This window comes from Cyrtonyx montezumae, unplaced genomic scaffold (genome assembly GCF_038088225.1).
Source record: "Cyrtonyx montezumae isolate F1298 unplaced genomic scaffold, pur_monq_1.0 scaffold_39, whole genome shotgun sequence".
Taxonomy (NCBI): Eukaryota; Metazoa; Chordata; class Aves; order Galliformes; family Odontophoridae; genus Cyrtonyx; species Cyrtonyx montezumae.
This window is the reverse complement of record NW_027072044.1, coordinates 1538982-1558851: the sequence shown is the minus strand read 5'-3', so window position 1 is coordinate 1558851 and position 19870 is coordinate 1538982. Positions and strand designations below refer to the sequence as shown.

The 19870-nt window shown below is 52.4% G+C and overlaps 2 protein-coding genes across 2 annotated transcripts in view; one reads left to right on the top strand and one right to left on the bottom strand.

Annotated features, from left to right (window-relative positions):
- STK11 (serine/threonine kinase 11) overlaps positions 1-4593 on the bottom strand; it is a 33132-nt gene extending 28539 nt beyond the window's left edge. The window contains exon 1 of the mRNA XM_065745926.1: positions 3381-4593. Within this exon, the coding sequence (XP_065601998.1) occupies positions 3381-3670 (290 nt within the window). The 5' untranslated portion in view covers positions 3671-4593. The remainder of the gene's footprint in view (positions 1-3380) is intronic.
- Positions 4594-18761: 14168 nt separating this feature from the next.
- SBNO2 (strawberry notch homolog 2) overlaps positions 18762-19870 on the top strand; it is a 41006-nt gene continuing 39897 nt past the window's right edge. Inside the window, exons 1-2 of the mRNA XM_065745873.1 lie at positions 18762-18982; positions 19681-19760. Coding sequence (XP_065601945.1) covers positions 18857-18982; positions 19681-19760 — 206 coding nt within the window. The 5' untranslated portion in view covers positions 18762-18856. The remainder of the gene's footprint in view (positions 18983-19680; positions 19761-19870) is intronic.

Here is a 19870-nt window from a genome sequence, read left to right as displayed (position 1 = left end):
AAAACGGGAGGCTATTAGCACACAGTCTTATTAAAGAGACAAACTGCTGCTAGAGACAAACACTCTTCCAAATTTTCTTTCATCTTCTGGCAACCCTTCTGAACTCCTTTTTGGCAAGCAGCAATTTGCCATAGCACCAGCTGCTTGGCCACACCACCCCAGACTCCCTCTGCAGAGGCTGAGAACATACAGAGATCCCCTACACTGCGTTAGGAGGAGTCTCAGAGGTTTAACATTGGCGTGAGCATTGAGAGCTTGCAGAGCTCTCACAGGCTCCTCTTTCAGGAGCAGAACTGGAGTATTTGTTGGAATAGAGAAGAATGATCCCATCCGCTAAGATAACCCCCTAAAACATTTCAGCACCAGCTCTGAGCTCCCAGAGCTGTCATTGCACCATGAGACCCACATCCCCTGGCCAGGCTGCAATGCCTGCCTGGTGTGCCCAGTCCCCAGCATGGGTGCAGACCTGTCCCACCCCCCCAGGCTGCTCATTACTCACTCCCTGACTGTCCCTGTTCCCTGTGTATTAATTGCTCGTTTAATTACCCAAGAGACAACAGTCTAGGAACTGTTTTCTAGGGAATTTCTTTGACGACACACTATTAATAGGAGTTTCATCTTCACCGCTGCAGCAGTGATGCTGAGGCATCCTGTGCTAACTGCAGGGGCACGAGGCTGTTATTATAACTCAATTACATCTCTGCCATACAAATCACCATGCAGCAGAGAACTGCATCTGTTAGAAAGCAAGGCAGGAGATCAGACTGCCAGAGGAACGTGCTCCATCTTCACAGTTAAAGAAAAACAAAATACAATTAGGTATTTTGAGACTGAAATAGTACAGCCACTCGGCCCCAGTGCCAGGGCACTTGAACGCGTTAGCAGCACGAGATGAAGTTAACCCCAAGAGAGGAGGATCTACTTGAGATGTGACTCTGTGACCTGCAGCAGAGCAAACAACACATTGGGGATTCAGAACTCCTTCTCTCATCCACCCTGTGCACCCTGAGAGCAGCTGTCCACATCCTGCCCTGGACTGCCCTCCACCTGCACGTACCACCAGGGTGCTGGCAAGGGAGCCAGCACGAAGCAGTGCTTCTGTGCCAGGGATGGGAGATTTTTCATCTCAAAGGGCACCAGCTGAAGTCAGGATGTTTGCAAAGATTACACAGCTCATCACAATCGTGTCTGACACGCACCACGCTGCAGACAGCATTCTGCAGATAAGGACTGCAAGTATCTCTCCCTAACACAGGCACTGTGTATTTAATCATTACTTCACTCATTAGTAACTCCCAACAAAGAACCCGAAGCAAACTGTGCTGTTTGGTTCTATGATCCAGCTTTCTGTTGCATGCTCACAGCTTGCTGGGTATAAACCACTCAGTGAAGCTGTTCAAAAGCAGTTGCAGAAAGCAAAATGCCAGAGTGTGGCCAAGCAGCGTGACATTAAAAAGGGACAGCACAGCACTTTCCAGCACTACCTGGAAATAAAGCCCTACCGTGGTCACACGTGTTGTTAAATGCCACCGTGTGCCCCCCCCACCCAACTGACAGGGGGAAGTGGAAGGCTTTGATGCCTGATCAGCAGCTCCTTTCAAAGAGAAGATGGTTCTCACCACCCATGGCAGCAGTGCGGGATGGCTCCGATCAGCTCAGAGCTGCGAGGCTGCAGGGTATGGCAAAAACACAACAACCTGCCTTTAAAGGATCACCAATGAACACTGAGATAAAGGACACAAACGGGCAGCCTAAGAGAAGAACAAAGTGACAGAAATAGGAACTTGAGCCCGAGTTAAGCCCTCATTAGGAGGCAACATTTAAAACCTGCCTCCGTGTTTCGAAGCAAGCGTGGCTGAGCCAGAAAAACATCCATGGCCAAATAGAGCAGCACTCAGTCTGCTTTACTAACTAACCTTAATGAAGGCAAGCAAGACCTTCTCAGACAGGCTCTGTGCATGAATAAAACTGCTACAGGGTTCACTTCAGGACTCAAGAACCATCCCCATAGTGCTGACATCAAAATCTCCCCTGGTATTTGGAAGTCCTTCATTACCAGGGAGAAAAAAAATTGAAGTTCCAGGAATAAGAAAAGAAACAGTCTCCCCCTTCCTCAGAAGGGCTCCTGGTAGAAGTGAAGGGCGGAAGGATGGAATGGGCACCCATGCCTCTACCAGAAAAACAAGAAGCATTTTATTACATATTAACCAGCAGATAGCTCTCACTCTGAACTTGAGCCAGCAAAGGGAGGTCCCAACGCAGAGCCCTGCGCCCGCTCTGTCACTACACTGTCACTGAAGGTTAGAAGCCAAACTCTGGGAGCAGACACAAGGCTCAGTACAGGACGTGAAGTATCTCACAGCTGAGCTCACGAACTCGAACCAAACTGAGAAACAGAAACAAGACTCTGCTGGGTCAGGGCTCCACGCTCAGCACGTCGCAGCTAAGGGCACGACACAAGAGTCCTCTAAACACCTCCAGTCCTCCCTCCTGCTACGAGATAAGCCCGTGCAAACTGTTGTGGCTGCAGGAGGTTCCCCCCTCCCAGCAGATAAACAAAGATCTTGCAGGGCTGTAACAAACTGCTCACTGTGGGAAACGGGCTGCGAGTTGTTCGTGTGCAGGGCACGATGCCACTGAAAGGGAAAGTTCCACCTAACGAGTCCTGCAAATGAAGCATAACACTAGGCTTCTCCCCACAGAATGCTTTAATTAGTTACTTGTGCCCTGACTAATCAGTATGTAACTGGTACTTGGAAAACCTTCCAAGCAGAGTCTCTGAAAAGAGGTTGACAACCCTTGTCTCCATTTTACAGCTGCAGAAATCAACTGAAAAGAGCCTTGAATTGCTTCCTAAACTCATTAGCCAGAAGGGAACCCAAAAATAAAACCCAAGGCTTGGTATGCCCACTGGGCACACAATGCACGGGACTGCATCCCAGCACTGACGCGGGTGGCAGCAATCACTGTCCAAAGAGTCCAAGAGCACAGTCCCTCCCAGGCACTGCTCAGTGCACCCCCAGCTCACCACCCCTCATCCTGCACAGCTAAGAGCACTTCTTTATCACTTTGACGTGAGGCCAAGAAGAAGGATCCTCTCTCTGCAGCGGTACCAAAGACAGCAGCACTATGTGTGGGTCATTCAGCTGAAGGAGCTGCCCCCTCACCCTCGAAGCCGAGCTCTGTCCCCATCCAGGACAAGGTCAGGAGCCCTCTGCCACACAGCTGGCTCTCATTCAACAGCAGACATTCCTTTTTACCTACAACTTTTGAAGCATTTCCAAAACACAAAGCTATGGGGTGAGTTAAAACGACGCAGAACTTCAGCTGGAACATAAGGACAAAGTCGAACCCCTCCACTCCCAGCAACATTTACTCACTTTTTCACATTTGCCTCCCCGTTGGGAATCCTGCGTAGCTTCTTCTTCTTCAGGATTTTCACAGCTCTCCTACAGAGGGTTTCAGAGTCCAGCATCTCCTTGACTTTGCCGTAGGATCCCTCTCCAAGCAAGTCTCCCATCAAGTACTTGCCAATGAGCTTGGCCCTTTTCCTCCGTGGTTGGTAGATGACTTCAGTGGAGTCGATGCGATGGATAAAAGTGTCCATCCCCACAGACATCAGCTCGCTCTCTCCAAACATACCCAGCTGCTGAGGCTCCTGCATATCCATCCTGGATTAAGTTCCTTAACCTGTCTTCCTTAAGCGCTCAGGGTTTTAATCCTGTTTGTTTCCAACACTCCCTTTTACTCCTTCTTGAAAAAAAACATCCAGAAGATTGTACAAACATTAATTAAAAAAAAAACAAAAAACAAAACAAGTAGAACTACGAGCTGCTTCCAGCTCAAGTGGATGCTAAAAGATCCAGGTCTGCTCCAGTAATGCGTCTCTTAAGAAGAATATATAGCTCTGACCAGACACAATCAGGTTGGGACTCGCTTTACTCCTGGCCTGGTCCCACCACTAGGGATCTTTCAAGTCACCTCAGCCTTTTGCTTGGCCCAGTTTGTGAAGGTAAGTGCTAGGTCATCCTGGGGACCTTAAACCATCACATGAAACAGACCACTGCCAAGTCTCGTTCGTGGCTTTCCATTCCCAGTAAAGCACAGGCACCAGCTCCCAGCAGGACAGCGGGGGAAGCACTCCTGCCCTGCAGCCTTCACCTTCTGAGCTCCAGCACAGATGTTTGGGCTTTTTTCAGCCGTTTGGAAGCTGGAACCAGGTTTCTTTGAAAGAGTTTTCAGAAACAATTCTAATTTCTTCGCTTTTCACGCCTACAAAAGTTTGAGGCCTTCGGTGCCTATTGAGATCTCCCAGGGGCATCCTTCAGCCGCCTGGATTGCGCCTGGCACATGATGTGTCACCGCTGCTGCTCCCAGGGTCAGCGGGCGTTGGACAGCCAAACCCCACCGGCAGACAGCCAAACCCCCGGAGCCGAGCAGGCGCACTGAGGTGTGGGACAGCTCAAGAGGTGGCAAACCCCTGTGCCAGGCGTCCCCAGCGCCCCAGTCCCTGCCCAAAGGAAGGAGATGCCAGCAGGGGGACCAACTGCTCCCAGGCCGCCCCCACAGGTGTCAGCCGGGGTGAAGGAGCAGCGCAGACACTCCGAGAACGAGAAGGAGCGAAGCGGGAACAGAACGCTCCTGGGCCGCGGGGCTGAGAGGACGCCGCCGCCGTCTCCGCCGGGTTCTGCGCTGCACTGCGGGCCGGGAGCGGCCCAGGGAGGGCCCTTCCCCGTGAGCTGGGGCCGCTCCCTCAGCGCTGGGCCCCGCGCCGCGCCGCCGACTCGGGGAAGGGAGCGGGGGGCCTGGCAGCCTCGTCCCCCCTCCCCGCTCCCGGGCCGGACCCCGGCGCCGCGCTCCCCAGGCGTCCCTCCGTCTCAGAGGAATCCCCACCGGCCACCGCCCCCGCTCTGCCCCCTCCGACTCGCCTCAGGGCCCGCTCCGGCCGAACCGCGCCCCTTTACCCCCTCCTCCGCCGCCGCCGCAGCGCGCACGCCGCCGCCATTTTGTTTACCTCCCGCCCCCGCCCGGCCCCGCCGAGCTCCCGCCGTTGCCCCCCCCCCCCCTCCGGGCCGTGCGCCTCCCTGGCGACCGACGTCCGCGCCCATTGGCCGCCGCGCCCGCCCCGCCCCCGCGAGCTCGCCCGCTGGTTGGCTGCGGTCGCGGCACGAAGAGGCGGGGCCGGCCCTGTGGCTTTCGCTTCCGGTTGGCTCGCGGAGTTCCTAACCCGCCCTGTCAGGCGGGTGGGGGGCGGCGCGCGGTGATAGGCTGAGGGAGCTGTCCGTCACCTCTGTCGGCCGTAGGGGGCAAAGGGCAAAGGGCGAAGGGGAAGTGGTTGCCATGGCGACGGGTGGAGGAGGGAGCGGCGCCGCGCGTTGGGCCTGGGCCTGCACCGCCGCGTCCGCGGTCGGACTGGGCAGGACCTGCAGCACAAACTCTCCGAAATCAGTCCCCGTCTTTTCCTGAACCTTTTCTGCTGATCCGTACGTTCGGCGCTAAATGTGATGTGTTAAAGCCCCGCTTCGCCGCTGCTCCCGCTGAGCACTGAGGAGTCCGGCACCCATCGGTCTCGGCGTGTCTCCGTGCTCTCGGACATTCACAAATAACAGATGTTAAACAACGCTGTGCTGCCTTTATCTCTAGGCCCTCAGTGGTGATACAGCACAGGGAGTGCTTCACTGGTTCTGAAACGAGGTCAGCATTGGGCTGGAAGGCAGCAGCTGCTTTCTGCTGTGTGTTGGCACTGTGTGTGCTACAGTCCTCTGCTTCTGATCAGAAACAAGGGCAGGAGAGGTTTGGGTAAGTCAGAGGAGGTTCGTGGAGCAATCTCTGCTGCCCATCCTCGTGGGCATGGCAGTGTCTTCCAGGCATCTGCCGTGCTGCTGGGGGAGGACCCGCCCTTTGGGTCTCCCACATTACCAAACCCTGCAGTAACTACAGGTATGTCCTCTCCAACTGCCTGTCCTGACGGTGCTTAGGACAGAGGCGCTGCCAGTGCCACAGTGCCTGGCTGTGTCCTCATTGCAGACACTCCTTCACACCCCATCCTGACCTTTTGGCCATTTTCTCATCTCACTGGGATGTTTCTGCCTTTCTGCTTGCTGGATCACAGCAGCAGCATCTCAAGAGCACCACAGAGTGGCAAGAGCTGCCACCTCCTGGCCAAGTGCACAGCAGAGCTCATGGGAATGTGGGACCCTGTGGGTCTCAGTCTCAGGCTCTTCATGCTCCTGTCCCTTCATGTCCCTGCTCTGGGGCTGCTTGTATCCACGGCCCTGTAGAGCCTGCCCTAGCTCAGCTGCTCCCAGCTGCTCTGTCCTGGATATGGCATCACCTCCATCTGCTTTTGGGCAGTGTTAGAAAAAATAGCACAGAAAGCATTGGAAAAAGCAGTGGTTCCCTTGGAATATGTTGAGATTTTTGTTCTTTTGAGTTTTGGACTAAGGGGCGTTTTAACCTCTTCTCCTGGAAGTGATTCAGCTCCATGGGAATCTCTACTTTTATTTAAATAATAAGAGCAGTCTGCCAGCATCGGTGGCCATGGATACAAGTGAGCTCAGTGAACACCAAAAGAACAGAGAGGGAAACCAGTACAGCAGCACTGGGCTCCATGAGCCCCTCTCCATCTCTGGGAAGCAGGAGCTCAGGGCAGACAGACAGCAGCACAAAATGCCTGCACAGAAGGAGGCACAGCTGCCCCAGGCCCCACAGCTCTGCATTCCTCCTGCCTCAGGGCCCTGTAACACTGTGTTCCCCCTGCTCCCTTGCAGACTTCTCTTATGATAGTGCCTGATCACATGTGATTTACTTTGATCTTGGCACAGAGTCCAAAGTGCTGGAAAGTGATCACCCAAATTCTGGTAAGTGCTGTGCTTCCCCTTCCCGAGGGGGCCGTGTTCCCAGCAGCGCGAGGGCAGGATTGATTGGAAACTGTCCACAGCAAAGAACTTCAGTTGGGAGCAGCTTCCACTGCCTCCTCTGCAGCTCCCACCCGGGTTGCATCAGCTGTACTCTGCTCCCAGGAGACTCATGGAGGTGATACTCCAAGAAGAGGTTCCCCAGGCTCTGAGGGTGGCTTTGCACGTCCTTCTGATGGTCTGGCACAGGCCAGCCCATACTCCCAGAGCTGTCGATCCATTCCTACTCTTCCCTGGGCTGTCCTTTGCTGAAGTTGTAGGGCAGCATGGACCCAGCTGGGCCCAGGGTACCCCAACCCAGTGGAAAGTCAGGGGATTTCCAAGCTGTGGGAAGAAACAGGAACCCAGTGCACGCAATGTGGCCAAGCTCACCCTGACACAGCCGTGGCAGCGACTCTATAGCATGTATGCAAGTGCTGCTGGAACGGGGCCCTGATGTTGCGTTTCTGATCCTGCTCCCCCAGGATCTGCTGCCCCCCAGAGGTCTAGCTGCCTGGGAAAGGCTTCTTCTGGGGAAGGCAGAGCACTTCCAGAGATGCTGCTCTCCTGCAAGAGCAAAGCACCAAGACACAGCCCACGACCAGCCCAGCACAGCGCTATGCAGCCATGCAGACACCCCTAACACCATGGGATGACACCCCCATGTGTGGGCAGGAAAAGCAGAACCCTCCCACATCAGGAGTGTGCCCTGTGCACTCCTGCTGCTCCTCAGCTCCAGGGTTCACAAAGGTGCTTGGCACAGAACCTGTCACTGCCTGCAGAAGGGGCTGTGCTGCAGCCTCCAAGACTCATGGGAGGATCTCCTACAATGGTGCTGCCATCTCCTCATACAGCACCAGCACTCACCTCAGCACAGCCTCGCAGGGGCATCTGGGAGCCCTCCCCTTCCTAATCCAGAGATGGTCATTAGGACAGAGGCTTTCAATGCTCCCTTGTTCCTGAGGAAGCTTCTAGGGGTGGGGTGTGGAGGGGATTGCAAGGTCATTCATTGGGTTTGTGCCTGAAATGGGAACTGGGGTGGGAAGTGGAAAGCAGGTGAGTGCTGTGTCGTGGCCCCAGCTGCAGGGATGGCAGTGGTCACAGGAGGTGGCTGGAATGATCAGTGCTGGTTCTTTCAGCGTTTGATTTATTCATAGTTGTATCATACAAAATAAATAACAGGGATTTTAAGCCATGGTTTTAATGCGTGACTAATGGGGCTGTGGTGGTTGTTCTCAGATAAGAGAGCCCACGTCCTCAAGGGAACAAGCACAGCACTGCAGGGCAGTGCTATCTGCAGGACACACTTTGGTGTCCAGAGCAGCATGGGGCAGGAGCAGGAGGTGCTATTAAAGGTGTGACGTGAGAGAGTCAGGACCTCTAGCATTATGCTCCAGAGAATGGGTATTTCAGGAAGCATGACACAATTGCTCTGATTAATTAACGCCTGCGGATGAATGAAGTGTTCTGAGAGCAGTGCTCATTAACAGCACCAAGAGCCCAAACGTGACAAACTCTGCATTTGGCTCTGAGCAGGACAAAGGGAACTACCTTCGTGCTGGGCAAGGCCAAGGCCCCGTGCTCAGGGGCTGCCCATGGTGCTGTGGCAGCAGCCCAGAGCTCAGAGGGTGCAGACGGAGACGGCCGTGCTCTGCTGGCACCTTCCTTCTGGGAATCAAGCAGACACAGCCCTGCGCTGCTGGGCTGGAGATGCCAGTGCAAAAATAGCCTTATCTGGAGTGCTTCTTTACATGACCCCGCGGGGATTTTTGTGCTCGTTGTCCCGGGTCCGACCAGGGGCAAAGATCCAACAGAAGCAATGACACATTTCAAAACAAACTCCAGGAACGGGCGGGAGGCGTCGAGCTGGGGAGGGGGGGGAGGGGGGACTCCCTCGGGGTCGCGGCGCTGCCAAATCGGGGTTCGGAACTTTCCCTCTCCGCTCTCCCGCCGCACCGTCCCGCAGGTGGGGGAAGCGGGACGAAGAAAGCGATTCCCCGCGGTCTCCACACGGCTCCGCTTACCCCGGCCGTGCCCGGGACCGCCGCCGCTCACCGCGAAACCTCCGCTTCCCGCGGCCCCCGGGTGGCGCCCTCCGCCCACTTCCGCCCGGAAGTCCGTGTCCCTCCCCCAAGATGGCGGCCTCTGAGCGCAAGCCGGAAGGCGGCGGTGGCCGCCGGGCGGGAGCCTGAGCCCCCCTCAGCCCCCCCGCGCAGGTAAGGGTTGGGGGCACGGGGGGGGGTCGGCTCCTTCTGGAGCTCCGGTTCTCGGCGGGCTGAGGGCTCCCGATTTTGGGGGCGTCGCGGGGGCGCGGGGCTGTCCCCTTCGGGCGGGCGCCGGTCCGGGTCCGGTGGATCAGACGTGAGGGGAAAATCCTTCAAGGAGCGCTCGTGGGGAGCTGGCACCGCCCGGAGCCGTGCTGTCCCAGCCCGGGAGGTGCACGAGGCCGTGGGTGGGGCCCGGGCAGCCCGAGCTGGTGGGAGCGCGTCCCGTGGCAGATGGGGTCTGGAGGGGCTCTTCCGACCGTTCCTTGGTCCGGGGAGAAGTGCTCGGGGTGAAGTGCTTTGTGGGTCGGTGTTTTCTGTTCGCTGGGAGTGGGCGCTTTCCAATAGCAGCCCCGCTTCCAAAGCGAAAGTCGCCCTTGTCGCTGCGTGCAGGCGGTGCTGAGGAGGGAGCCGTGCTGCGCGGAGGCAGAGAGCTCTGTACGCTTTGTTCGGGCATTTTTGAATCGAGCGCTGTTAAATGTACGCATGAACCATCGCCGCAGCCTCGGTGCTCGTGTCTGCCTGTTGTGGTGCGGTTCTTAATGGCCCAATTAAGAGCGTTTGAAGGATAGAGCTTGTGCCAGCAGGCTCTTAACTCCGGTGCTGTTAGCAGTCACCCGCATACCCAGTTCTTAATGTAATTAAGCACTGATGCAACGTTTGAGAAAGAGCTCCGTTCTCAAAAGCAGCTGTAAATGTCAGTGTAAGAGGACTCTATCCTACTGTGAGTTAACGAACTCCATTTACAAGTGAAATGAGATGGTCCTTTGGAGGGCAAGTTCTGTCGGTTCGTCACTGGGATCCTGTGAGGTTTTTCTGGTCCGTGTGGTGCCGTGGTTGTAAATGTGGGCGGGAAGACGCAGGCTGTGTGTGTGCTGTGGTCTTCTGTGAGTTATCCACATCATCTGAAACACTGAGCCCAGAGTGAGCACTGCTAGACCTAGTGGCAGCTGGCTGCAGGGATGTGCTGCAGTGGAAAATCATGTATCAGTGGTTTGCTTTGAGTTCAGGGAACCCCTTACAGCTGTAAAAACTTTGCAGCCTTTGTTAGTTAGGATGCCAGCTGCAGGCTTCAGAAGCCTGAATTCTGGTTTCATCTCTGCTGCTTGCTCTTTGTTGATGGTTATCCATTCATTCGTCCTTTGTACTCTTCTTTTCCTAAAATGAGACAATACCTTTAGAAGCTTAATCCACTGAAGCTTCAGTGGAGCTCCACTGTGAGCACCCTGTCTAATTTGGGGTGGTGTTTTTGATCTGATCGTTTCATGCAGTGGCTGGGATGGCTGACTGGTCCTGGGAAAGAGGAGCGTGCTTCCCTACTTGTTTTCTCTGGTAGTGCTTTTTCTCCTCTTGGAATTGTGTTATTGCTTGTGCAGGGCTTTCAGACTGGTGAAAGTGAAACTGTGCTTTGTCAAGAAGAATGTAATGATAAACCCGCAGAGCCTGACAGAGGATAGCACAGCCAGTGAATTTTACAGCTTATTTTCTTTGATGTTTAGTTCTTAATTTGATTCTTTACTTCTGAGTAATCTGAAAGATTTCTCTGAGCCCGCGTGCGGATCTTTCTTCCCTTACATCCAAATGTAGAAGTTTGTAACAGATCACCAAACGCAGTTTCCTTCCATACTTTCCAAGGTCTCACATCCTCCTCCTTGACCAGGATCAGACTTCAGGGGAAGTCAATCATCCCTTCCTTTGGGGGGGGGGGGGGGGGGGGGCTTTGTTCTGCGTGCTGCTCAGAGCTCTGTCCCCCTCCCATCCCTGCTGCCTTCAGAACAGGAACGGTGCAGCCCAGCGTCACACTCCATCATGTGTCAGACATGGGACAGGATGTGTCTGCCAAGCTGGATGCTCACTGAAAAGTGACAGCTTTGCTCACTGCAGAGTGATTGATTTATTTTTAACACTGAAGCGTACGCGGACTGAATTTTCCTTTTTATTTATTTTTAATTTCTGTGTTTAAAGTAGTGAGCGTGTGGTTTGTTTGAGGGTTGTGTTTCCTGACTGAATAGGCCTTTTTTTAATGTTTAAGTTAGAGAGCCCTGAATTGGAGGGTTTATAATGAAAATGCTGACACAGGTTTAAAGCTTTTAGAACAGTGACACTGTAATAAAAAGCCAACTGTGCAGCCACTGAATACTGCACTGTGACTTTCAGTTGTGAGAGTCTGGATCTCTCTGGAAAGCAGTATGGGCTTAATTAGAAGTTTTATATTCTCCTGAAACACTTTTTCAGTTTAAAACTCTTCAGTCTTTTTTGGTAACACGATCAAGATTTGTAAACACGGAGCTGTGAAAGAGGCCAACACATGCCTCTTTCACAGAGAAAGCGTGTGCTGAGCCTGCCTGAAGGCTGTCTGGTTAGGGCTCCTGTTTATGTGCTCATGATCAGTAGGGAAGCGTGCTTTGATGTCCTGGGGTGCAGTGTGTGAGGCAGAGTACTCATACCCCACGTGGCAGCACTGGTGTCAGATCCTGCTCAGCTCACATGGAGCGTTTCTTCCAGAGCTTCTCCTGTGAGTGTCCCTACAGCAGTGGGCAGAAGCAAAGTGTAGACCTGGAGATTGCATTCCTTGGCTTTGAGCCTCAGTCAGCTGCGTGCTTTCTGCTCTTCTCTTTCCCTCTAATTAACCAGGATAATGGTGTAGTTCTGCCTTGCAGGTGTGTTCTGAGGCTGACTCCAGGAGCATGTGTGCTGCTGAGCCCTGTGCTGCTCTGTGTGCTGTCTAAGCTGCTCCAGCCTTAGCTCAGGTGGATGGGACCGTGTGTTCTCACCCTGGGGATGTCAGCTCGTGGCTGTGTGTGAGTAGTGCTGGGTGAGCTTCCACAACAATGTGCTGAATGCTCCTTGGCAGAAGAATATCGGGTATGGGGAAGTGTGCTCAGTCCAGAAATAGTTGTATCTGTTCTCCCTGATGGAGCAGCAGGGACAGATAAAAAGGGACGAGAAGCAATACCAGGGATTCAATAGGGATGAAGCAGTAGCATGTTACACTGGGAGGCAGAGGGGCTTGCAGACTGAGGACAGGGCTGTCCATACTACAGCAGCTTCACTGTGGGGGTGGGGGTGACATGAGACTTGGAATCGTGTAGTGGTGGGGTCTGGCAGCTCTGCTGGTGGAGAGAGTCTGGGGGAGCAGGAGGGACAGTGCTCTGCTGTGAGCCCCATGAGGGGGAAGTGAGGTCAGTGCTACTGGTAGCATCAGCAGTTAACTTTGTTTCTGCTGCCCTGAAACAATCCAAGAAGACGTAGGGCATGGCACACTGGGGCAGATGCCAGCATCAAGGCTGCAGATTGACTTTTTCTCCTCTTTCATTAGTTAGACTCCTATTTCTGTGCTTTCCTTTTGAGGATTAAGGCTGTTGTGACTCTTGCCAGCATCCAAACGGTGCAGAGGAGTGTCCAAGCGTTGAGCAGTGTGAGCCTGGAGCCACAGCCCTGGCTGTTGGGAGTGCTCTGTGGCACTGACCCTTCTCCTGGGGGGAGGGGGGCCCCATGGGGCTGGGTGGGAGCCCCTGTCGGTGCAGTTCCCCTCTCTGTACACGGAGGGCCTCAGAGCTGTGGGGCACTTCCTCACTGGTGGTGTGACTGTTTCCATGGCAGACTTGTGTGGCGTAAACATTGCTCCTGTGCTCTTCTCTTCACACCCATAGTAATGACATTTTCCCTTTGGAGAGTTCCTGATAGGGCTTAACTTCACAGGCACCTTTCTGGAGGTCTTGGAGTGTTAGATAAACTCCCTGGACACAAGCTGCACGTTGGGGAATAGCAGAGCTGTGCTTGGCTGCAGGCTGGCAGCACAACCTTTGGTGCAGATTAATGTGAAATACTGCAGATCCATGAGGAATATGTTATTTTTTGCAAGCGGATTGTGCTGACTTTGCCTGGTGGCTTGTGTATTGTAGTTGGAAACAACTAAACTGCTGCTGTCTGTACAGAGTGAGAGCAGTGCACCTTTTGCAGAGGGATTCCTTCGGTGTCCTCCAGCAAGGCAGATTCTGCCCCGACCTTATCGGCTGCTCTTCCTTGTTCTGTGTGCCTGGGCTGCAGTCTGTGCCCCTGCCTGGTCTCTGTGTGCTGGTTTTCAGCTTTTACTTTCTCCTTGCCAGCTGTAATAAAGGTTTCCTACGTGCTAATGTAATCACACCTGACTTCAGTCTACCTGCATGGGACATCCCATATTCTGCTGAGGATGCTTCCTGCCCCAAAGCCGCCTTTGATTTTTAGTTTTTCTCTGCATGACCTTAACTTCAGAAGAGGAGAGGCCGGTACTGCTGGGAAGGCAGAGTTCTTCCTTCTCAGTCTGTTGTGTGCCACTGTCTTTGGAGGGCAAGTTAGCTCCTTTGCATGCACCACTGTATATCTTGGATAGATCTGGCAAGAAGCTTCGGAATGATCTCAGCTCTTCTCTCTGCTTACAATGTAATTGCAGCAGTTAATCTGTCAGCTTGTTTTCAGTCACTGCAGTTTGCTGTTGGCTGGCAGAGCCCAGGTAAATAGTGAGGCTTTCCCCGTTTCCTTGTCTCACTCCCAAACCTGGTGGTGCTGTGTGCACAGATATGGGGCTAGGCCTGTACAGAACAAGTGCACCCAGTGTGCATTCTTTCTAGCTGAAAACATTCAGGAGATCAAGGCGACTTAAAGTGCTGGGTTACCATGCCCTAAAGTGATTCAGTTTTCATCATGGATGCTTATTATCTTCTAGATTGATGTTATCCTGTGCTATTGTAACTGGACTGAGCTGTGTTCCTCACAAGCCTGAGGATAAATTTTTCTTTACTCTTCTGCAACTTCTTAAGATGTCAGCATCACGCTCATTTTCTTTTATGCTTTCTAATATGCAGAGCTGAAGACATGCAGGACTGACCCTGACTTTTCCTCCTTGGTTTTCCTGTTCCATAGTGTGAGTCCCTGCTGGTGCCAGTGGCTGGGGCCCTGCTTCGAGGCCTTCTTCCCCATTGTTCAAGGCAAGGCAAAATGTTGAGTCTAAACTCTGTCCAGAAATATGGCAAGAAGAAACATTAAAGAGGAACTAGAAGCTAGCTCAGTCACTGAGACATAAAATCACTTTACAGCATTGTGTGGTGCTCGGTTCCTGTTTCCCGGGGCAGTCCTTGTTCGAGCTGTGCTCCTGGGGAGCCACACAGGTGGAGCAGAGCACTGGGGTCTGTCTGCATCAGGAGAGGAGCAGGATCACATTTCAGAGCCCTTTCTCTTCTTTCAGGTGCATGGTAACTCAATGCTCATCTGGTTCAGCTTTGACTGTTCTGAGCATGCCCGTGGTTTCCTATCTTCTTTTTAAAAGAGAACACTTTGGAGTGAGTAATAAAGGCTGAAATAGAACCAGGAGGAAGTGCTCACCCGTCCTGAGCATGCTGTGGGCTCCCACCTCTCCTGGATGCAGGTACCTGTGAGCTGTGCCCTCACCACAGTGCTGCTGGTGCTGACTGCTGCAGGACGGGTCCTTGTGTGCTTCCAATCTGAAACTGCTTCTGCAGTTGTACACTTCTACAAAGATCAGGCTGTTAACATTTGTTATATGCTGTCTGTAACACCTGGGCAGGAGGAATTCCTGCCTCTCGTGTCCTGGGCTGAATAGCAAACCTGTAAGCAAACTTACTAATATAGGAATTATTCCTATAGCTTAGTCAGAATGACTCACGATTGCTCGCGGGGCTTTGTCACGCTCGGCAGGAGCAGTTTCACTATGAGCCCCAGCTGCCTGGTGGAGCAGCAGCCAGCCCAGGGCTTTGGTTCCCTGGGTTGTGTAAGCACTGCTGAGTGCCATCAGGAGGGACACGTTGCTGTTTCTCAGTGCATGCAGCATTGGGGGCTTTACCTGTTCATTGTTGGGGCTCAGCTCGCTCTGTCCCAGATTGCCCCGGGTGCTGGTGTTCTCCTTTCCCACTTCTGCCTTCCTTACCATGACTGCTGGTGACAGGAACCTTGTCCTCAGTGGCTCCGGAGCACTTTTGCTGAGTTGGAAGCTGTTAGAGTGTCCAGCTTTGTGGCTTGTGCTCTTCATTCATTTTTTGCAACTAGATATTTTTTTTTATAGGCTTTGTGGCAACGAAGGAAAAAACAATTACACAAAGCAAGATCAGTTCCAGCAGTTCGTAGGGATTTATCCTTCCACTGTTTGGTTCTTTTGGTGGTTTTTTTTTTTGGTTGTTTACTTCCTAAGTCGTGTTGGTAGTGTCATGCTTCAGCTAATTCTGTACAACAAACAGTGCAACCATCCAGAAATTAAGTCTAGTTATGTAGCAGTTGTATTTTGAAGTGTATTGCACATGGGGAGCTTTTGGATGCTGCCAGCATTACCTCCTGGCACCCAGGACCCACATGGGGCCGTGCTGCAGCTTCAGCCTCAGCAGCTCAGCCCTGGGATTTGAGGTCACTGCTTTCCGTGATCCTGCATTTTCTTTTGTAGTTCTATAAAAAGCTGCAGTCAGTTTGTGGTTCCTGAGCCTGGTGGTAGCACGCTGCTCGTTAAGGCTTACGGAGTAGAAATTGTGAAAACCTGAGAGTCAGCAAACGTCCATTTTTACTGTTAGGATGTGGAAATGAGGGAATCTGTCCCTTTGAGTGTGATCCAGGGGGCAAGATGGGGAGCCCATGTGGTCTGGGCGTTGCTCACTGTCACTTCATTTCTTGGGGCTCCCAACCAAACACTCCTGCTTGCTGGGCTGCTGCTGAATTAGAGCTGCTCTGTGCAATTACACATTGCCCTTTACCATCTGACTGTTGCTGGTGTATTGAAGTTTACACTTTTTAAGCCCTTTTCCTTCATTTTGCTGATTGGGTCTGGGTTATTGTGCAGGAGTAAGGATCCGAGGTTGCTGTAGTCTGCCACGCATCCATCCCTTGAGACCTGGTGCTGCACAGGGATGCAGAGCAGGCACAAGTGCTGCTATTGATTTTCCCCTTTATAAGTTACTTTGGATGTAGAAGTAAAGCTGTATATTTGCTACAGCTGTTACGGGAATATAACTGCTTCTGATTTCCTATCGAAAGCTGTTACAAACTGGAAGAAAGAAGTAAAAAAAAATCCCAGAGCTCTCTGGTGAGAACGGGGACAGTGTTTTAGAGGCACCAGAGGACGTCGATATCTCTGAAGTGTGGCTGTGATGCTGACCCTGAGGTCGGCGCTCGTCCCCACCTTGCTCAGCAGCAGCCAAGCTTTATTTGAAGTGATCTACAAAGGGAAGCTATTTGTGCCATTTGCAGCTCTATGGATTTGAATAAAGTCTCAGAATTTTTTTTTATTACGTTGTTCTGTTGCTCTGTGTTCCTTTCAGTCTGCCCGGATGGGAAGGCTGGGGGGCTCGGAGCAGGCTGATGGAGGTGGCAAACGATCCTAGTGGTGGGTCTCTGCTCCCTGCTGCTCTGTGGGGGGGTCTGGGTGTCCCAGCACTGTCAGCATGGCTCCTGCTGTCACACCCACTGAGTGGGGAGGGCTGTGGCTGAGGAGAGCCCTTCAGTTTCACCTGTGTTGTGGAGCCATGATAAACCTTTGTCTTACTTTGTGCTTAAGCCTTTCTCTCACCACTTCCTTCCTAAGATAGAAATTAAAACTTCATAGGATCTCTTGTCAACCACCCAGAGGCATCAGAGAAAAAATACAAAGCAAAAGAGGAAAGCAACCTAAAAAGCATGAGGGAGAAAAAGCATCTCCCGGGGTGGCTCCACTGCTTTGCTTCATGCTGACAGAGCCTTCTTCCTGCATGTCTTCACTATGGGCTGGAGGTCAAAGTCTGCATTTATGCAGCCCTGTTTGCAAGCTGTATCGCAATAAACTGTGTACTTCGGGAGGAAGAATTCCTCAAATGTTTTAACGTCACCACAATCTTTCCTGTGCAGAACAGCTCTCTATGTGGGACAGGAGCACAGCTCTGCCCAAGGGATCCATCCACAGCCCTTTGTGTTTGGGAGGTGTCTCCTCGAGCAGGTTTTGCTTCAGCATCAGCACTTTGTTATGTGTGAATGGGGTTCCTGCTGCTGAGTGGGTTGCTGCTGGGGAAGGCTGTGTGTGTGCAGATCCTAATGAGGCTGCAGGGCTGCACATGGTGGGCAGGCTGCTTTTTGGGAACCCTGCTGCTGATGTTTGGCTAATAAATCAGGAGGCCTGAGGCCAGTATGTTAATTAGGGTGCCGGGGTGCGAGTGGAGTGTTTTTAACTACTTTTGCTCCCGGGCTTATGGACTATAAAGCCCAAGTGTGGATTTTATAGTGCAATAAAAAGAAACACTTTTGGTAGTAAAAGAATGAGACCACAGCAAATCTATGGTGAAATAAGGTCAGTGAGAGGGATCCTGGCAATTCCGGGCCTTGGTAAAGGGTATTTATTTGTTTAGCAATTAATTAAAATTGACTATGCTTTTTTGCAGCAGAACGAGCATTGTTCTTTGGAGGCAGTGTCCCTCTGTGCCTTCCCAGGGAGTGAGTGTCCATGCGAAGGCTCCCGAGCTGATGTCCCATCTCCCAGAGCTGTCCTGCCCAAGGCCAGGAGCAAACAGTCACTTGAATTTCGCTTTCCATTCCAAATGCAGAAATAATGCTGTTGGCTGAAGGGTCACTTTATTTTTAGAGGGACTCTATCTTTTCAAAGGTATTCCTCGCAGCAAACGGTGTCTTCTGAAGATTGAAGTTGCTGTATTTTAAATTGCAGCTTCAGTTTGTGCTGCTTGGTGTCTCTAGCTCAAGATGCATTAGCAAGTTTCATTAACCAGGCTGCTGGCAGCGGAGTCATGGGAGGCAGAGGGTGGACGGAGGAAGATGTGCACTTTTCTCTTGCTTTTCTGTGCTTCCTGGCAGCAGAGAGAGCAAGGGGCAGCTGGTGAGTTCTTGTATCTTAGGCCAACAGTGATAGGAGTGTAACATCCAGTTTCACTTTGCTGCACGTAGCAGTGGGGGAGAGGTCTGGGCTGTCTGCTCCATCCACGTGAGCCCCTTTGGACTGAAGGTGGATGGCAAACAGTGTCAGGCTGAGAAAAAGCTTTTATTTTGCCACGGGCAGCACTGTGTAAGCTACTCACGGAGCCAGAGGCGCTGGCTGTGTGTGTTCTGTCAGTGGTGCCAGGGCTGTTTTGGAGAGGTGGTGCCCCACCATGGGTCACATTCTTCTGGCTGTGAGAACTGAACCTGGCATTCACTGGGCTGAATTAAGTGCCTGCGTGCTAATAGATGCTGATTACTGGTGGCATGTGGGTATCTAGCCGGCCTTTGTGTGGCGTTTCAGCTGCTTCCTAACAGCTCAAGCCTGCCAAGTTACTTAGTAAGCCAGCGTGAGTGGCTGTGCAAATGAGTGGTCTTGGGAAACGGATCATTTGTAGTGAAGACTTTGCTTAGAAGTGCAAAATCTTTTTGGGTATTGAAAAGAAAATTCCTCAAGCTAAAATCCAGCACTTAGTGTACTGCAAAAGTCACAGATGTACGACAGTCTGCCAGATGTGTGCACAGTGTGTGTGCTGAGGCAGAAGTGCTTGCTGCAACATCACCGTGTGGGTGAATTCCAGGGGTGGTGATATTTGAGAGCTCAATTTCCCAGTAAAACACCTCTGTTCTTCCCAAACCATAAACTTGTCTTTCTTTTCCATCGCAGGACATGCTACGGGGTGAGGAGCACAGATAAAGAGCCTCCTGCCGCTCTGCAGCCTGCTCCCCCAGCCCTGAGGACTTCATGCAGGACACAGGCTGATGCCCTCAGCACACGCAGCCATGGATGGGGGGAAGAGCTGCCCTCAGCGTGAGCAGCAGCCTGCAGGTGATGCCCTGTGCAGCATCCCTGGCTTCCGCTCCCCGCTCGCCATGCCGCCCATGGAGGTGAGGCTGCAGGGTGACCCTGGGGGGGGGATGATGCCCAGGGTTGCCCCCCTGCCCCCAGGAGGAGTCTGGGCAGGGTGCAGACAACAGTCCTGTGAGTCCTTGTACAGGAGCTGTGTACCAGGCAGCTGGCCAGGGTGTATTCAATGAATATTGATTGCGAATGCTGGAAGGTTGTGGTGATGGCTGTTGAATGCTTTCGAAATGGGAGGGGAAAAAACAGCTGTGATTAAAATGATCCCTCTTTACATGATGGGAGGTGCCAGGCTGCTAGGGAAAGGGCTTTGTGCAACATCATAAACTTTGTTTCCACATCGTTCCTCTCTCTGAGAGATACTCAAGCTGTGTTTGGATCCACCTGTGTCTTTTTTGAGAGTGGCAGAGATTAATAGGGTTGTATTTATCCCAGTATGGATTCTGAAACAAGACTGAATCCCTGAGGTGTTTGTTCTGAACAGGGCGGAAAGCAATCCTCTGCCCCAGAAATGCCTCTACATCCCCACAGTTCTCTGTTTATAAATCACGTTTGAATTATTCCCATATTCTCACATTGAGGAGTATGACAAAAAAGAGGCCCTTCTCACCAAGTGCCTGGTGCTTCATACGTGGGCACTGCATGGGGGAGTGGGAAGATGAATTGGGGTTGGAAGGGAGTAGTGCTGGTCCTCTGCTCTGACTGTTTTGTGTTCTGCTTTCAGAGTTCCATACTGGCTGCTGACTTGTGGAGTGACTGCTATCCCACTCCTTTCCCAACCTCATCTTTCCCAAGTGAAAACCAGTGAGTGCTGTTCTCCTTTATATAATTCTCCTCTACTCTTGCCCACCCTGTGATTCAACTGTTTCTTAGTGCTTTCCTTGTTTATTTCTCTAACTGATGGGGAAATAATT